Source organism: Halichoerus grypus, chromosome 2 (assembly GCF_964656455.1).
Source record: "Halichoerus grypus chromosome 2, mHalGry1.hap1.1, whole genome shotgun sequence".
Classification (NCBI taxonomy): domain Eukaryota; kingdom Metazoa; phylum Chordata; class Mammalia; order Carnivora; family Phocidae; genus Halichoerus; species Halichoerus grypus.
Window position 1 is genome coordinate 31,979,731 of NC_135713.1, and position 19,339 is coordinate 31,999,069.

The 19,339-nt window shown below is 40.6% G+C and overlaps 1 protein-coding gene across 1 annotated transcript in view; it reads left to right on the forward strand.

The window, feature by feature from the left end:
• The first annotated feature begins 15,134 nt into the window (after window positions 1-15,134).
• C7 (complement C7) overlaps window positions 15,135-19,339 on the forward strand; it is a 50,944-nt gene continuing 46,739 nt past the window's right edge. Inside the window, exons 1-2 of the mRNA XM_036068459.2 lie at window positions 15,135-15,351; window positions 17,664-17,719. Coding sequence (XP_035924352.1) covers window positions 15,346-15,351; window positions 17,664-17,719 — 62 coding nt within the window. The 5' untranslated portion in view covers window positions 15,135-15,345. The remainder of the gene's footprint in view (window positions 15,352-17,663; window positions 17,720-19,339) is intronic.

Genomic DNA, 19,339 nt, shown 5'->3' on the forward strand with positions numbered 1-19,339 from the left:
CAGGGAGCCCGATGCGGGACTCGATTCCAGGACCCTGGGATCATGTCCCGAGCCGAAGGCAGATGCTTAACCGACTGAGCCACCCAGGTGTCCCTCTAAAACGTGTTCTGTGTGTCTATTCTTTTACAGCAAAATATCCAACATAGAACATAACTGAAAATACTCTGCTGTGCAAAACGGAATGTAGGACTTAAGTACAAATGGAAACGTCATTTGTCCAAATAAATACTTAGACATAATCTGGGGTCTTATAAAATAGTATTTCAATTAGATGGTTTCTAAATCTGATTGGTTGAGTTGCCTGATCTCTGGACCCCAAATAACAGTCGTTCTTTTCCTGCCCAAACTGAAATAACCAAAATGTGGGAGCATCAGGGCCGGTGGTTGGGTGTGATCGCACTTGGTTCCTTTTCCTAAACTTTTCCCTTCCGTCATACAAAAATGAGTTGACTTGGGTAAAAGAAAATAGAATTTTCTCAAAGGAGAGTGGTTCATATGGTAAATATGGTGAGTATTCTACACGAATCCCTTGGTTCCTATTTCTAGTGAGATTGCAACTAGATGACTTTCTTTGATTTATTATACAGAACAAGAACAAGGGCTCTGTGATATTGTGATTCATAATAAGAAATTTATATTTGGTCTTCTTCCCCTTTCTGGCATGGAGATCCTACAACTCTTAGAATTTTCCTGTGATGAAAGCCATAAAAGTATGTCTTGTTATGTCAATGCAATGACTTTTAGACAGCACCTAAGTGTCAGGGCTGATTGCCAGGGGAACCAACCATGTGATTAGAGGGTTGGAACTTTCAGTCCCACCCCCTGACCTCTAGGGAGGAGAGTGGGACTAGAGGTTGAATCAATGGCCAGTAATGTAATCAATCATGACTATGTAATGAAGTCTTTATAAAAACCCAAAAAAGGGACTCCTGGGTGGCTCAGTCGTTAAGCGTCTGCCTTCAACTTGGGTCGTGATCCCAGGGTCCTGGGATCGAGCCCCGCATCGGGCTCCCTGTTCCCCGGGAAGCCTGCTTCTCCCTCTCCCACTCCCCCTGCTTGTGTTCCCTCTCTCGCTGTGTCTCTTTCTGTCAAACAAATAAATAAAATCTTAAAACAAACAAACAAACAAACAAAAAACAAAACCCCAAAACACCGGGTTTGGAGAGTTTCCTGGTTGGTGAACAGGTGGAGGTGCTGGAAGAGGGCATAGAAACTCTGCATCCTTTCCTCATGCCCTGTCCTAGGTATCTCTTCTATCTGGCTCTTCCTGAGTTATATACGCTTTTATGATAAATTGGTAATCTGGTAAGTAAGATGTTTCTTTGAGTTCTGTGAGCCTCTCTAGCAAATTAACTGAACCTGAGTAGGCGGTCATACGAACCTTTCACTTATAACCAGTCAGTCATAAATATAGGGAAAAACCTGGACTTGAGGTTGGCATCCCCAGTTGGAGGGGGCTCTTTAGAACCTCCAATTTTTAGTCGGTTGGTCAGAATGCAGGTAACAGCCAGGGTTTGCAACTGGAAGCTAGAGTGGTGTGGGGGTGGGGGCAGTCTTGTAGGACCGAGCCCTCAACCTGTGGAATCTGGCGCGATCTCCTGGTAGACAGTGTCAGAATTGAGTTGAATCCTTGGACACCTTACTTGTGTCCTAGAATTGCTTGGTGTTGTATGGAAAGACTCCCCCAGCCCCATTTTCAAGTTGAGTCTCAGAACACTGGAAGGGGCTCCATCCAGCCCTTGAGAATGCTGGATCATGCACCTGGAGAAAGGCTCTTCCACCTGCGGGTTTGGCAATCCTCCAGCATTCGAGGCGCCCAGGATACCTGACGTCAGCTCCTTTGTGCTCACGCTGCAAAGCCAGCCACTGGCTCACAGTGTTGCAGGCGTAGGAAACCGCCTTGGCTTTTCAATTCGGCTTGCTTGGCAGATTTTCTAACATCAGCTGCCGGACTGGGAAAATCTGCTGGGTAGATGAAAGAGAGTGAAAGCTGTAGCTGCTCCACGAGAGGTCCTATTACCAGCAAACTCCTTCTGGTGCTGTGTGTGCTTGCCTCTTCTTCCTAAGAACACCTGCTTGTAGTTACCCTGAAAGGCAAAGAGCAGGGCTGGAGCAAGAAATGTCTGTTGACACTTGTCAGGGTGGCCTTCCAGAAGGAGAACACCTCTTGCCCTTTGGGAAGATGGAATATATAATCCACTGTGCCTTCGTCCAAGGAGTCAGCAGCAACCTGTTGGCTCACACGTGGCATCTGCCATAGCAGCTTCACCCACTCTCTGGGCCACTGCCGTCGTGGAGATGGCAGTGGTGATGCTGTCGACAAGAAGCAGCTGACTTGCTGAGTCACGGCAGCCGAATGGGCTGGAGGGGGAGGTGAGGCCAGAGTGGGAGCTTTGAGAGCCGGGAGTGTTGGTATCGGCCGGCTCGGCCCTGCCACCGCCGAGACGGAAACACTAAGGTGTTGCTTGATTTCTTTCTTAGGTTTTTCCTTGCCTTTCTTTTTTCTTTTCCCTTTCAAGTAGGACTCTTTAGTGGCCCAGCCCGGAGAAGGATTATTTGAAGCAAAGAATAAATTGTTAAAGCTAAATTTTAGGCTTCATGACGGATAAATATTTGGATAAAAGGTATCTGGAAAGTACACCCTGAATAAGTGCGTGAAAATCGGCACGGGGGATTTTTTCGTTGAAAGAGAAGCGAAAAAAGAGAGGGCAGAAGACAGAAGCTGGGGCACCTGGAAAAGTCTTTGCAACGTGCTAGGGTTGCTGCTAACTCAGGAGAAACACTGCTTTACTGTACTGAATCTACCCTAGAAACAACAGGCTCAATAGCGCCTTTCATTACCTGGGAGCGTAATTCATCCCTGGCATTCTTTCTGTATGTTTTGAAGGCTGTTCTCAGATGGTGTATAAAATGCTTTAGAAACCAATTTTAGTAATTGGCAGCATCATATTTTTTATATTCTTGCTGAAGGGACTTAGGGTGAACAGTGGGTCAATTTTATCTTTTTTTTTAGCCAAAAAGGCACATCACTCAGCAGAATACTTAGTGGCTATGAGAGTGAAAACCAGTTCCCCCAGTATAAGGTGTGAGCAACATATTGGATTAGAAAGCATAATATGCTTTCTTTCATGAAATAGGCCTAATCAATATACTTTTTATACTTTATCAGGATCATTCATCAATTATTGATGAAACACTAGGCAAAGCTTTTCTTGAGAGCGTTAGAAACTCTGGCTGGAGTTGCAGCCCTGGGATCTGGGATTGTATCTGTGAATGTTATTCTGCAAAATACCCTGAGCACTCACTATGGGCCCAAATGAAGAGTGTCACTGAGTCTCAGAAATGCACTTGTTTGGGGAAACATTTAAATATCTCTGCTGGAACGAGGGTCACATAATCATTCCATCACGCAATGCTTACTTGTAAAGGGAATGGGGATGCAGTCTCACTGAGTGCAGGGTTGTTTCCAAGCAGAGTTTTTAAGGATAAGGAAGGCTGGCTCCTTAGGTTCTTACTGTGAGTAGACAGGATGGGATCTGGGCAACGAGGGGAAGAAGTGGCCTCAGTTAGGAGCACAGAGAATTCACCTGTGGTAGCAGAGGGGAAGGCAGAGTATTGGAGCACAGATGCTGGTGGGCATATACAATGGGAGCGTGTGGAAGTCCTCTTATAATGCATTGCGTTTCATTAATGAAATAAGAAAGGTGTTGGTTAAGAATGAGTGTGAGGCAGTAGATATCAGAGGTATGGTATGAGGGAAAAATTAAGTATGAAGTACTTATCTGCAAGTGTTCCCATGTAAGAAGTCTTGGATTCTTTTTAGTCTAGGTTACACTCACCAACTTTCCCCGTTGCACCCACTACGTATCCCTAGCATCCTGATTATCAATATTAACTAGAAGCCAGTGAAGAAAGATTGAATGTCAAACTTGACAAGATGCGTGAGAGAGGAATGTCACAGGGGACGGACATGCAAGACAAAGAATGGTTAAGCCCAGGATCGATTCTTCCAAGCCCTTGGGGGCTGAGAGAGAGCTCTGTTTCTGTCACTTAAAATCACTCATTTTCATGTTTACCCCCAGTGCCTCAGAAGACACCAGTTTAGTTCCAGGGGTGAAAGTTGGGGCAGAGGCACTTTTCCTGGCTAGACTGAGTACTGTAAACCAATTTTCTCTGACAGGCATTCCGGGGAATCTGGAGATCAAAAAGACTCCGTGTGAGTCCAAAGTTACCTTCCTTCTCTTCAGAGCTTCTGATTCTACCTGAGGTAGAGTATCAGCTACTGAGTTAGGAGTATAAAGAACAAATACATTGTAACCAGAGGGGACACAGAGTACATTTGTTCCCTGGGAGTAGTGGAAGCTCTCAGTGAAATGGAGAACAAGGTTATTACCAGAGACGGGAGTTAAGTTCATAGGAGAAGTTTAAAAAGGGAAGTGTGAAATAGTCATACTGAACAACTGAATGGACTAGGCAGAGTAGTGTGATTACCACTTAAAGAACCACCTGAGGCTCATGGTCATGAATTTAAAGTAAGACCAGTCAGAGCGTACAGGAAGAGAAGTGGACTGGATTTAACCAGGTTTGTGATTTTGATAAATAAATAAATAAGTACACACACATACACGTACACACACACACGCTAGGGATCAATGATGGGATGAGATGGGGAGAATTGACTAGGGGAGCTTCAATCAAAAGAATGCAAGAATTCTTACACTGAGGCACTTGTGGATAACTACTTCATCCTTTTCCTCTCTTCTCATGCATTCAATCTCTCTCTCCTTCTCCCCCTCTCTCTCTTCACACATACACACACACACAGTTTAAATATATAAATTATATGTAATAAAGAGGGGAAATAAAAGCATAAATTTGTATTTTCCTATATTTGCATAAAAGAAACCCCAGAAAGATACACTAAAACTAATACAAATGGTTACTTACGCAAATGCTTACTAATAGGAGGGGACAGAGATGGAGTCCTTCCAGTCCTTCAAAAATTCTTCCCAAAAATAGTAGAGGGGAGAATATGTTCCAACTTACTCTATGAGGCTAGTATTACCCTGATATAGAAACTAGAGATAGACATCACAGGAAAACTACAGACTAATATCTCTTACTGTTATAGCCACAAAATTTCTCAAGGAAAAACTAGCAAACTAAATCTGGCAGCACATAAAAAGGGTTACATACCATGGCTAAATGGAGATTTATTCCAGGAATGCAAGATTGGTTCAACATACGAACATTAATCATTGTAATACACTTTATTAAAAGCATAAAGGACATAACCCATACAATCATCTTAAGATGCAGAAAAAGCTTTTGACAAAATCCAATGCCTTCTCATGATATAAACACTTAACAAAATAGGAGTAGAAGAGAACTTTCTCAACATTTATGAAAAACCACATTATAAAAAACATTTATGAAAAACCCATAGCTGCCGTCACACTTTTCCATTATTATTATATTTGTTATGGTGTTCTGCGCTCGGTGATTACAGATTGCTGAAAGCTCGGATGATGGTTAGCATTTTTAGTAATAAAGTATATATTTTTTAAATTTTTTATTGTTATGTTAATCCCCATACATTACATCATTAGTTTTAGATGTAGTGTTCCATGATTCATTGTTTGTGCATAACACCCAGTAATAAAGTATTTTGAAATTAAGGTGCGCACATTGTGTTTTTAGACTTTATGCTGTTGCACATTTAATAGGCTACAGTATAGTGTAAATTAACTTTTATATGCACTGGGAAACCAAAAACTTTATTTGATTCACTTTATTGTGATATTTACTCTATTGCAGTGGCCTGGAACCAAACCCACAATCTCTCTGAGGTACGTCTGTATATTCTCAAGAAAAAAAAAATGAAGTGGTATATATACAAAATATTATTGATATATATCCACAGACTATTGTATATTCTGGTACATCCATAGAATACTATTTAGCCATAAAAGGAATGAAGTACTGATACATGGGCTACAAAATGGATAAACCTTGAAAACATTATGCTAAGTAAGAAGTCAGACACAAAAAGGCACCTATTAGTGATTTTATTTGTATGAAACGTCCAGAAGAGGCACATCGATAGAGCCAGAAAGTAGATTAGTGGTTTCCAGGAGCTAGAGGTTGTGGGCAATGGGGAGTGACTGCTAATGGATATGGGATTTCTTTTGGGAATGATGGAAATATTCTGGAATTAGATAGTGGTGATGGCTTCTCATCCACGTGAGTATTTTTTAAACCACTAAGTTATACACTTTAGAAGGGTAAGTTTTATGTTGTGTGAATTATATCCCAATAAATAAATATACCGGACAGTCAATAAGGGAGGAAATGATATGGAGGGTGGGGCTATCTGCTGACAGTATGGATGAATGAAGGGGTATATAAGTCAGAGATATATTCTACAGAACTGATGACTGATTGGATGTGGGAGGCAGTGAGAGGGAGGAGAAATTCAGGAATGATTCAGAGGTGCCTTATCACCTTGTATTTCATTGATTTATTTATGTATCCGCCCATCCCATTAGAATACATGTTCCTCCACCTACCCTGGCTAAATACATAGGGTCCGTTCTGCAGGGAAAGGGAAATAAGTGGCAATTTCAGACACACTTCAGACAAAACATCAACAAGGATTTCTATTTTCATGGGTCTGTTTTATGCACTTCAAGAGCATTGCTCAGTTTCCCCTGGGAAGAGAGAGGTTACTTCCTGTGGACATCCTTTGGACGATTTTGAGGTTTCCCCATTTTAGTCTTGATGAGAGAAGCACTAACCTTTATTGACTCCACATTAAGTGTTGGATGTTCTTTTTCCCAAAGAGGTGCTGTTTTTACTTCACCTGACCACAGGTTTTGGAAAACTTTTTTTTTTTTTAAAGATTTTATTTATTTGTCAGAGAGAGTGCGTGAGCACGTGAGCCAATCAGGGGGAGCAGCAGGCAGAGGGAGAGGGAGAAGCAGACTCCCCGCTGAGCAGGGAGCCCGATGCGGGGCTCGATCCCAGGACCCTGGGATCATGACCTGAGCCAAAGGCAGGTGCTTAACTGGCTGAGCTACCCAGGCACCCCTGAAGACTTTTTTTGGACAATAAAAACATTTATTAACATAAGTTGATTTCACTTTTTGCTTAATCAAAGTTATAATAATGCAGCTGTCAGCTGGGCCTTCTCATTGGTATGAACCATCACTCATAATGCTAGTTGATACAATTTTAATCTAAAGAAAAGGATCTTGATACTTTGATAAGCCTGTACATTCTCATTAAATTTAATTAATTATTTATTTTACATTCTCATTTTAGATCATGTAAATTTCAATCAGTAAAATAGCTCTTGGTCCTGGTGACTATCTTCACAGACCCGTAAGAATCTAATGTCACATAGTTGGTAATTTCCCTGGTAATTAATTATTAATCAGTTTCCTTCTGATTAATTGCAAGTTGATTGTTCTCAGGAAGTCACTCAAATTGTGTATCATTGGAGGAATATCTCTGGATAAACTGGTTTGCTAAAATTTTTCTTTGGTTCACATTTGTTTATGGATATATTTTAAAAACTCACTTATTCATGAGTGTGGAAGGTGTGGAGATCTATATGTACTCAAGATGCTTCAGTGTGCATTTTACATATTTTGAATTTCATCAGCCCTACAAAGATTTCGTCATCCTTTTATTTTTCTTTTAAGAAAACTGCAGGTTGGGGCACCTGGGTGGCTCAGTTGGTTAAATGTCTGCCTTCGGCTCAGGTCATGATCCCAGGGTCCTGGGATCGAGCCCCGCATCAGGCTCCCTGCTCAGCGGGTGTCTGCTTCTTCCTCTTCCTCTGTCTCTCGCACGCGCTCATTCTCTCTCCCTCTTGAATAAATAAATAAAATCTTTAAAAAAAAAAAAGAAAGAAAGAAAAAATTGAGGGTTAAGGGGCACCTGGCTGGCTCAATTGGAAGAGCATGTGGCTCTTGATCTTAGGGTCATGAGTCCGAGCCCCACATTGGGTGTAGAGATTACTTAAAAATAAAATCTTAAAAAAAACAAGAAAGAAAATTGAGAGTTAAGAGGAGAACACAGACAGCAAGTGGTAAAACTTAAATTTGAGACAGGGTTTGTCTGATGTCCTTCCTGGCAAACGACGTTCTCCCGAGAAGCAGGCCCACACTAGCTGAAGCTGAAGAAGGAGCAAGAAGAATGTGAAACGAATTTCTTGATGCATATGGGTGTCTTACTACATCTTCACGTGTACTGAAATACATATGATCAGTGCCTGTTATTCATATGCTCACTATGAAATGAAGTAGCATACATTTGTAAACATGATCACATAAAAATTTAGGAAATATATCAACGGTGCACTCAAGTGAAGATCTATGAATCACCAGATCCACCTGGCCTCCAGACCAATCTCTCGGCCCTGGTAATCATGAGGCATTTCATTAAGATGCTTGTTTCTATTATTGCAGTGTGCATCCTCACAATCTACCCCAACTCCTTCACACAAATGAATAAGCAAACAAGCCAAGGAAAGACAGAGAATCTTTAGGATGCTATTCTATAGTACTATGAGATAAAACAATGACAGAATAAAATTAAGTAATTTTCAATTTCTTTTTTTTGAATAGGTAATGCATTCATTAATGTATTAGAAATATAAGCTAGGATAAGGTAAAAGGCCTTAGTCCCATCTCTTTTTCTATCCTATTTCCATCTTTCCACCTAGTGCCCTTCTCATATGTATGCCCCACGAGATAACAAGATAACAATTTTTATTAGTTTCTTGTGTATTCTTCCAGCATTTCTTCATGCAAGTATAAACCAATATGAATATATACTCTTTTTAACCCCAAAGTAACTACTGCTCTGTATTTTTCCTTTTTCTCCTTAACAGTGTATTTTATAGATCTTTCCATATCAGTATGTAGAGAACCTCTTCAGCTTTTTAGAGGTGCGTAATGTTCCATTTAATGTGTATACCATTATTTACTTAACCAATCCACTATTGATGCTTGTTTGCGTTGTTTCTTTCTTTTCTTTTTTTAAAGTAGGCGCTATGCCCTACATGGGGCTTGAACTCACAGCCCTGATATCAAGAGTCACATGCTTTACTGACTGAGCCAGCCAGGCGCCCCTAATCTTTTGCATTCTAGTTCACATTTATGGGATGAGGCTTACTATAGTCTAGGCATGGTGATAATTGCTTTACCTGGATTTATTTAGTAGAACAACCCTATGAATTAGATAATATTATTTCTACTTTTCAGACGGCAAGGAAGGAAGCAAGAGGATCAAAGAGGCTGAGCAGCTTGCCCAAGGTTTGAATCCAGACTCTCTGCCTCTAGAACACGTATTTGTACACAGATCAGTGCCTTATTGCTTTCAGGAGAATTCTTACTTTTAAGAAGTCTCTAGTTATGTATTTGTGACTGTTCTTCACTGTTTTCTAAAACTTTTTCACCAACATTTGAAGAGTTGTATAATTCAGGATTTTATTTCTTTCTACCACTCATTCTTTATTTTTTCTTGGCCTGTGGAACATGTAATGATTAATCTGATATCTAAATATATCTCTAGAGACAGCTTAAGGAGATAAAACTTAAAATCATGACATAGATTGACATTTTCCGAAAGTGATTACTTTTCATTTTAGAGCTATAATATGCTGAACCTTTTTTTTTTTTTAAAGATTTTTTAATTTATTCATTTGTCAGAGAGAGAGCACAAGCAGGGGGAGATCGGGCAGAGGGAGAAGCAGGTTCCCCGCTGAGCAAGGAGCCCGATGCGGGACTCGATCCCAGGACCCTGGGATCATGACCTGAGCCGAAGGCAGATGCTAAACCGACTGAGCCACCCAGGCGTCCCAATATGCTGAACTCTTGATCTGGATAAACAACAACAACAACAACATCAACAAACCAGCTTTCTGCATAGACACCCCAAGTTACTGTGCAGATCAGATAAATGACCTTGTCCTTTGCTATTCACCCTTCCTCTGCAGGTCTTTACACAAGGCAGGTGTGGAACCATGAAAATCTTTGCATTTTGTGTCTTCCTTCTCAGAGCTCTTTGACTTAATTCAAATTTAAACCAAATGAACTATATCTTGGCCTTGCAGGCTACCGCCACAGTGCGCATTGCAGAAAACTGAAAAACCCAGATGTTAGAAACCCAAACCAAGCCAGGCCTTCTCCTAAATTTAGCAGGTGCCTGCCACTATTGAAAACCTTGAAACGCATTAACGACAAAGTGTCGTATTGCTTCCTGATTGTATTTGGATTCTTGCCATCTGCAGCCATCGGGGCCACCGAGGCGAAGGCTAGTCCCGTGTTGTAAATGACAACAACTGTCTACAAGGAAGTGTAATGCCCTGGAAGTATTTCTTAATCTATTTAAACCTTAAACATCATTCTTAGGGACTGGATACCAACAGAGAGTACTAATCTCGTGACCCCACTTTTTTTTTTTTTTTTGGTGACCTCACTTTAATGCAGGCAGATAGTCTCTCCTGTGCTGTCCTGCCCGCCGCTCCCTTGTGGTGTATTCAATAAACTTCTATCTCCTTTAAAATAAATAAGTAAGTAAATAAATTAACTAATTAAATAATGCGCAAATCACAGTATTGAATGCAGTGCTCCCAGCAGAGATGGGCAGCTTCTTACTAGGTATATGATAAAGCCATTTAACAGTCATTGTTTTGCTGAAAAATTCCTTTAGATAAGGTATTGCCTGCCATATTTCATTCTCAAACTATTCACACCATGACACTTTAATGGAAAAAGAGATACCACCTGGAGTACTTATTAGCTTAACAAGCACTTGACTGGGAGACTAAGAAGATTCAACGGTTCTCGCTCCTGAGTGGTTTAACTCCAGAGCCTAATACTATTGGATTACTCAAGGCACTGCAGCATGCCTGCCAATAGGGGGTAGTGTTGCTTTTTGCTCCAATTTCTGGCAGTTTCAATTCTGACCTTATCAGACTTAACAGAAGATAGGAAAGGAGGCTTTATTTTTCCTCAGCAAGTTTATTCCTCTTATGTGCCTACAGTCAGTGGAACAATTTAGGATAAGATGAATGGCTAGCAAATGAAATAGGCTTGTTAAAATGTTTTCAAATATCTCCCCAAGGTGGACCATAACAGCTTCTTGATATCATCAGTGATCTGTTTCATTAGGGTCTGGGGATGTTAAAGTTTTTGAGGTGCTACCAAGGGAAGTGAAGACTAATGGGGAATAGGGAGTGTGTCATAGCAGGAGATAGGGAGAGGACTGAGCCCTTGTGGACCCTTCCCCAGTCTGGCAGAAATCTGCTTTCCTCTTCCCTGGATTCAGTATTGGCTCCGATACCATTTGCTAAAGCATGTCTGCTATACCAGTTTTGAACCTTGTCAGAAATACAAGTTCTGGGGTCACATGAATTTGGAAAATTCTGGTTTGAAAAAAGTTTTAAGAAATTTTACTTGGTGTACAACTTTTAGAACATTTACTTTACAAAGCACTGTGCAGTGTGCTTTGTGAATCTAAGGCTGAGCATTTGCTAGAGGTAGACACCAAAACAGTGGTTCTCAATGGAGGAGGGCTGATTTTGCCTCCTGGGGGCATTTGGCAATATTTGGAGACAATTTTGACTGCCATGACTAAGGAAGAGTGTTACTGGCATCAAGTGGGTAGATACCAAGGATACTGCTGAGTGTCCTCCAGTGCACAGGACAAGCTCCCCCAACCCCCCTCTACCAACAAAGAATGATCACGTCCCAAAGGCCAATAATTCAAAGGTTGAGAAACCCTTCTCTATAATATATGCAGCTTCTTATACTTATTTTTTTTTTAAGATTTTATTTATTTATTTGACAGAGAGAGACACAGCGAGAGCAGGAACACAAGCAGCGGGAGTGGGAGAGGGAGAAGCAGGCTTCCCCTCGAGGAGGGAGCCCAATGTGGGACTCGATCCCAGGACCCTGGGATCATGACCTGAGCCGAAGGCAGATGCTTAATGACTGAGCCACCCAGGCGCCCTTCTTATACTTACTTAAACATAAAATTAATTATTTTTCTTGAGGTATCTTGTAGCACCAGAGTGGAAAATATGTGTGGAAACTCTGCGCTCAGTTTATCCACAGTGTTTTAATTATGTTTCAGTTGCAATGTAGTGTGGTTTTCCCTCAATACTCCTTCTCTTTGATCTCCACTTGTCATTGTTGACTGACATCTCTTTGTGATTCTCCTGAACTGGTTTGACAGTGCGTTGTTTTCGTTTTACTTCTCCTTCTGTAACCTCTCTCTTTCCTTTTTGGCTCTTCCCTGTCCTTCTGCTCCCTGGGAAGTGGCATGTCTTATGGTTTTATACTTCATTGTGATCATTGTCCCATGACTTCACTTCTCTATGATCCTCCTGCCATTGGCTCTACCTATATCCCTATCCAAGGTATTTCTTATATTCCTTTCCAAAAAGATAGACATTTCTGGTTATGTGTTGGTTGTTTTCTCCAAAATAAAATGTCCCCTCTCCAAAATCACCTCTTCCTCTTCAACTTCCTGTTTCTCTCCTTTATTAATTTGTTAAATTTTTCCAATTTTCTCAATCAGACTTGGAACCATGTTTAATCACTAAGCCTTGTGAATTTCCTGGTCTTTTGTCTATCTCTTCATGAATGAGGCCTTGATTACCCTTTGTCTGACTACTCAGATAAATTCCAAATCATGTGTCCTGCTTCCACTCCTTACCTATGGGGTCTGTGTACTACCACTGTTTTGATCATTTGAAAACATCTCTTTGATTCTTTCTTCAAAACTTCCATTGAGTGAGTTCCCATTGTCCTTTGAATAAAGTCCATACAACTTACACCAGTAGTCACATTTCCCACAGTAAGGCTCCCACCTGCACTTAAAGCCTTTGTTCTAATGACTCCTCCATTGAAATTCCTCCTGTTGAAGAAACACTGTTCATGTGAGAGCAAAGATATGAAGATGGGAGAGTGCAAAACACTTGGGGAAAGGAAGGTTTTGTAAACTTTTTAATTGATCTCTGGGATACAGTCTCTGTGAACTGAACAATTCAAGTTCTAAATTATTGTAGATACACTATATGCATGTGACATCCTCTAGACTAAGCATACTCTATACATGGGCTCATATGATCTTTATAGCATGTAAGGAATAAAAACAATAAGAGATATTGCTCAAGGCTTCTATCTGTCAAAATCTTTAGCCTATTATATTATGCGTCCTCAGTAAACATTTGTTGAATTAGAATAAACAAATTAATGAATGCATTCATGTACGAATGACAAACTACCACAGCAGTGCTGTTGGTGTCTACTTATATCCCCTCAACACTCATTGCTACGTGACAAAGGCAAATATCTGCAAATACTGCTGATACCTGCAACAGTCTACTTGAAGGCCCTTTCCCCTCCTAGCTACCAGTGCTGCTCAGCCTACCGCCAAGGCAAACTGGAAGTGTTGGAGAGTTGAGTCTAGAGCCACCCTCAATCAATGATAGGGTGTTGGTTGATATATCCGCTTAGTTGGAATAATTCTGAAATGTACTCTGCAGTGTTCCCCAGATTTCCACATTGGGACTGAGTTTTAATTGCCACAGTGGTATCTTGCAAGGTAAAGTACCATTCACCGACTACCTCTCCTTTCTTGTCTCACTTTCCCACCCCTCAACAGTGCTTTGTAGGAGCACTTCTCAAAACAAAAACAAACAAAACCCAACCAAAACCCAAACCCAAGTCCCCCAACCCCCCAAAAAGTCTACTTGCAATTGATTTCCTGTTTGAGAATCTGCTTTCAGGGGAATGTAAATGAAGCCCTTGAATGTGGAATTGTACATTGAGTACTTCTTTTTTTTTTTTTTTAAAGATTTCATTTTTCAGTAATCTCCACACCCACGCTGGGCTTGACCTCACAGCCCTGAGATCAAGAGTCACACACTCCACTGACTGAGCCAGCCAGGCGCCCCTGCACAATGAGTACTTTAGAAGAGTCCATAACATTTGGAAATCATGCAATTGGAGTTCAATAACAACAACAAAAAAATCTTTCAGGAATTATGGGTCATCTTCTCTGTGGCAAAATTTCTTCCACACAAATCACTAATGGTTTTAACAAAAGATATGGAAGATTTGTCTCTGGAAGCCCATTAATTTATGAGGGGAGGGTAGGGGTTGGTCTCTATTATTCAAGTTCTTTGGATAAAGAAAGAAATAAATCATTAAAACTAGAAAATATTCACTAATGGAATGTTTAGTTATAAAATTACTCTCAACTCAAAAATCCCTTCCCACTTAACACTTACGTCTCTCCTATTAATGCCCTAGCAGCAAGTGTCAGAATATTTGGCCAAACCATGTGAATCAAACCATAGCTTCAGAAAATCTGAAATATTGCCCCCAAAATGCAGCATTCATGCAATCTATGAAAGTGATGTTGAGAACTGCTAGGATCAGTGCAAACCTGTGGGGATCGAGGATCTGGCAGAATTAGCCAAGATAATAACCGAAGAGGAGACAATGGACAGAGGATGATGAACATGATAGGAACTTTCCAACAGTGATCTCCACATCAAAGGATTAGGGTAAGAACTTGGGAAAATTAGTGAATGCTCTTTAATATGTTTGCAAAACATGATGCTGTTTTTGACTTTTCTGTGGAAGTCAAGCATGAGGGGATGGATATAATATTGTGTTAGGCCATATGTGTGTGTGTGTGTGTGTGTGCGCGCGTGTATTTGTTGTTTCATTTTCCTTTTTTTGTGCGGGGGCGGGGTGGAAATTCCACCCCAGAATATTCCGTTTATATTCTGAGTGACAGAACTGCATTTAGATCTTTTTTTTTCTCACAGTGTTTAATCTCAAAGTCTAGTGTACAACACCCTTTAAGAGAATCATGAAAACATCCGCTTAGTTTAGAAGATTGAAATAGAAAGGAGGCTTATCCCTTGCCTTACACAGAGTCTCCTTTGGTTGAAAATCACTTAAACATCGAACTGAGAACATTGGCTGCCTTTCTTGATTTACAGATGTTTTCTTAGAACTATACTTCCAAACAGTTCCAGCTGGCTATAGTTAAGGCCTGTGTAAGTTGATAAGATGCATCTGGCTTCAAGACATGGACTAAATAGAGGCGCAGGCTCTTCGTGTCCCCAGAGAATCTGGTTGGGGTAGGAGCTAAGTCTCAGAACCACTTGCTTTATTTATGAGTGCCAAGTTAATCCCCAGCAGGGAGAGACAGGGAGGGAGCAGGCTGCTGGGCTCTTCCTGCTGCTGAAAATTCACCGGGCACTCAGTGGAAATTTTCTTCCTTTCTTCTGCCCTGAATGTTTCCCCAAACATGAAGGTAAGATAATAATTTCATTACTTTTGTAAACGAAGCAATCTCAAAAGGGAGTGAGGCTTAACCAAAATGACTCAAATAAGGAGAAGACATGGGAAAATAGGAAAGAGAAAGATCTGGGGATAACTTAAAAAAAATCCTTCTTTAAATATATTTACCAATTCAGCCAAAGTGAATTCCTTTTCTTGTTTTGCAGTAAAATTACTGGTTCGGAGGTCTGGGAATCAGAGATTGGAGACAATGTTTATGAAAGTCCTGAGAAAGCCATTGAGAAATACAATAGTACCATTGTTATTTCTTAGGGAAAAATTCCCTCCAGTGTATTTTGTTTGTTTATTTGTTTAATTTGGGGCCACGCCATGAAACCCCATGATTTGACTTATCTAAGAGCTTTAAAGAAGCGAGTTTGGAGGCTTGGAATTTTAGAATTTGGAATCCTGGATGAAAGAAAGGGTCAGGAATGTGAGAGTGGAAGATACAGATGGATGGAAGGCAATTAAAAGTTTACCAAGTACACGTGTTGGTCCAGTGCAATGTATCCCTCTCCCAACTTGAAAGTATATAATCAGTCACCTGTCACAACCCCAGTGCAGCTCCTTCTGACCAGGGGTCCTGTCCCTGTGCTTTAATAAAACCACCTTTTTGCACTGAAGACATCTCAAGAATTCTTTCTTGACCGTTTGCTCTGAACCCCAACATTTCCACATCAGGGAATGATACTCTAGTCATGTCTGGGAAAATCTAAAGGCACAGGCTAACAGACAGAGTAAATCAACACAGCAGTATTGGTTACATCCTGGATATCCAGAGTTTGACAGGATCAGGGTGTGTGCAGATCTCCAAGGGACCCAATGTGGACCTCCTTTTTGGCTCTTGCTCTCTCCTTCCTGCTGCTGTGACTCTGGAGAAGACAGAGGCAGCTTAGAGAGGTGGGGAAGGAAAGCAGAAGAATGAGGAGAAGGAATTCTGAAGCAAACCCCACCTGTGTTAGGAGCATCTGGGACAAGGGAGTAGGAGAGAGATTTAAAATCGGATGCTGAATTGAAATTTGACTATTTAGATTGTTTCAGAATTTTTGTTTTCTGAAAATGTGACTATTTGTTAGTGCCTGGGAGTGACTAAAAAAGCTGTAAGACAGGCTTTCCCAGAGGGAGGAAAAATGAGTTGACATAGCACAGAGTAAAGACATTATTGAAAAAGGAAAAAAAAAGAAATGCTTGTAGTTTTTAATTAAAAAGAAGAAAACCCTTTAAAGGACTTTTACACTGGGTCATGAATTGGATACATTTGATATTCTCAGAGAGTCTCTAGTAAAGATTTGAATTATATTCACGGACACCTTCAGTGGTCAAAGTAGGGAAATACATAAAAGTAAAAATAAGATAATAGAAATCACCTATAATTTCGTAACAGAAATAAATGATTACTCTTTTTTTAAAAAAGATTTTATTTATTTGACAGAGAGAGATATAGCGAGAGAGGGAACACAAGCAGGGGGAGTGGGAGAGAGAGAAGCAAGCTTCCCGCTGAGCAGGGAGCCCGATGCGGGGCTCGATCCCAGGACCCTGAGATCATGACCTGAGCCGAAGGCAGACGCTTAACAACTGAGCCACCCAGGCGCTCCATAAATGATTACTCTTTACTATATTTCTTTCTAGATTTGTTTTTAATACATGTTTGATTTTTCAAGCAAAATGTAACCCTATTTTACATACAGTTTTGTGACCTGCCAGATCTTCAATATTTAGGCTGGTGCTATCACATAAAGAAGATTACAAAAGGCCTTGGAGGTGTTTTACACCTGAACCAGCCACAGAACTAAGGCTCATGGTGAGCATCACCGCCCCTCTGGCTAGAGATGTGCTTCAACTTTGGTTAACTCTTCATTTATAAAGCTTGTTTCCCGTCTAACTACTTATTCTTGGCTGGTCTTTCTTCGAGGCTTCCTCCCCTCCGGGTGTCCTTAATGAGTATTGAGGTTAGAGTGAAGGAGAATGGAGAGAGGAATTAAAAGATCCCTAAAGAAATGCTCTAATGAGTTAAGTTTTCTATTTGTTTGGCCATGACATTCCCCTGCCCCTAGTTGTCTTTACCGAAATGAATAGTAGGAGATGAGTTCAACAGAACTGTATTAAACTTTGATTTAGAATGGAAATTTAAAGGACAAGCAGAGTCATTGAGCCTGGCCATGGTTCCTTCCTTCTTTATATTCCCAACTCAAAAATCTTGACTTGTACAAATGTATTCGCTTTCAACTCATTAAAGAAATGCAAACTAAAGTAATGTTTTATTCCTCCCTCCCTTGCCATCCCCAGGTAATAACTTTATTCATCTTGGTGGGATTTACAGGAGAGTTCCAAGTTTTTTCAAGGTGAGAGTTTTTTTGGGATTGTGTTGGAAATCATTAAAAATTTTTGTTTTTTTATTTTTAGGAAGATCTTTAATACATGACCTGATTTTTACATTGCAGCCTGAACATCTTTATCCCTTCAATACTTTATCTTTCCACACTTTGAGAAAAGGCAATGATAGCAAAAGCTTGTTTTATTCTTATTCTTATTTTACTTTATTTTTTTCCCGTAAGGAAGAAATCTGAAGGCTAAAAATACCTAAAGGTTTTCTTCTTGTCCTAGTACTGTGATTTTCCCTGCAATTCAGATTATTACACCAACCTTAGAATTGACGTATGTTAGAGCAGAATTTGATTTTTGAATGTAGTCATTGCAAAACTTTCTTTGGATTTTAAAGGTTGAGAGGTTTTTTTTTTTCCTTAATTGAAATATAGTTGATACACAATGTTACATTAGTTTACCTTGTACAACATAGTGATTTGACAAGTTTATACGTTATGCTATGCTCACCGCAAGCGTAGTTCCCATCTGGTTGAGAGTTGGTTTTTTTTTTTTTTTTAAGAAATTAGGTTTATTGACTCTTGAGACCTGGAAAAAAGCCAACCTCATTTATCCCTGGCCTTGTTTGCTCTCACTGTCGGTTGGATGGGATAGGACCAGGTCAGTTCACTTTATCGAGCTATCAGAATATGTGCCAGGAGGTGATCTAGTGATGGGGATGCAAAGTGGACCAACACAGTACTGAGAGTCCACTGGGTGATTCAGATCTTGAAATAGTCAATTTCAGTACAGATGTGCTAAGGTTTCTGGAAGAGGCCTGCATGCCCTACTGTGGGAGCACAGGGGAGAGAAAGCCAAGCTAGCTCCCCTTCCTAACCCTCGGTGTTTGGGGAAGGCTTCTGTCTGTCCCTGGGACGCAACATAGAAAAATAGCAAGTTCCGATTGTTCAAAGGTCACAAACACTGAGGAATTTGGATCATTGTTGCCATGTCACGATGACAGATTAGCAAGCTTGGCTCCATAAAAGCACGTGAGGGACACACACTACAGGGGGGACACCTTACTTTCAGGGTCACCTCACAGACTTAAGGTGAGCACAAATCACCTTGACTCCAGATGTCTCCAAGGCTAGGAATGTGCTCGAAATCCAGGAATCAGGAGTCTGAGTTCCTTTACCCCTTGTAAAATGTGCTTTTGGGCTAGGCCAAGCCGTGTGATCTTCTTGACAAAGCTGGAGTTAAGCATCACATGAGAACCGACTCTCCATTTTTCATGTATTTTAGTGGAGTGGAGTTGTTTAAACTCAAATTGACCCTACTCGGGTGTGTTCTTGAGAAGTAGCCTAAATGAACGGGGGAATATCTAAAAATAGATTTCTGTCCCTTTAGTCTTGGCCAGTTTTTAGTTTCTCACTTCTCATAGGGTCTTTTTAGAGCTTTTTGTCTTCCAGTGAAGAGTTTCTGTATAACTCTTCCATTCATTATTCAGAATCCTCTCAAAGGCCAGAATACCTTCCTCCTATATGTTCTCACCTACCCTCCCAAATGTGAACACTCCCTCATCTATATTTCCACAACACATTGTACCGGACACATTTCTGTTATGAAATTGATCAAATTAGATATATTGTATGATCGTA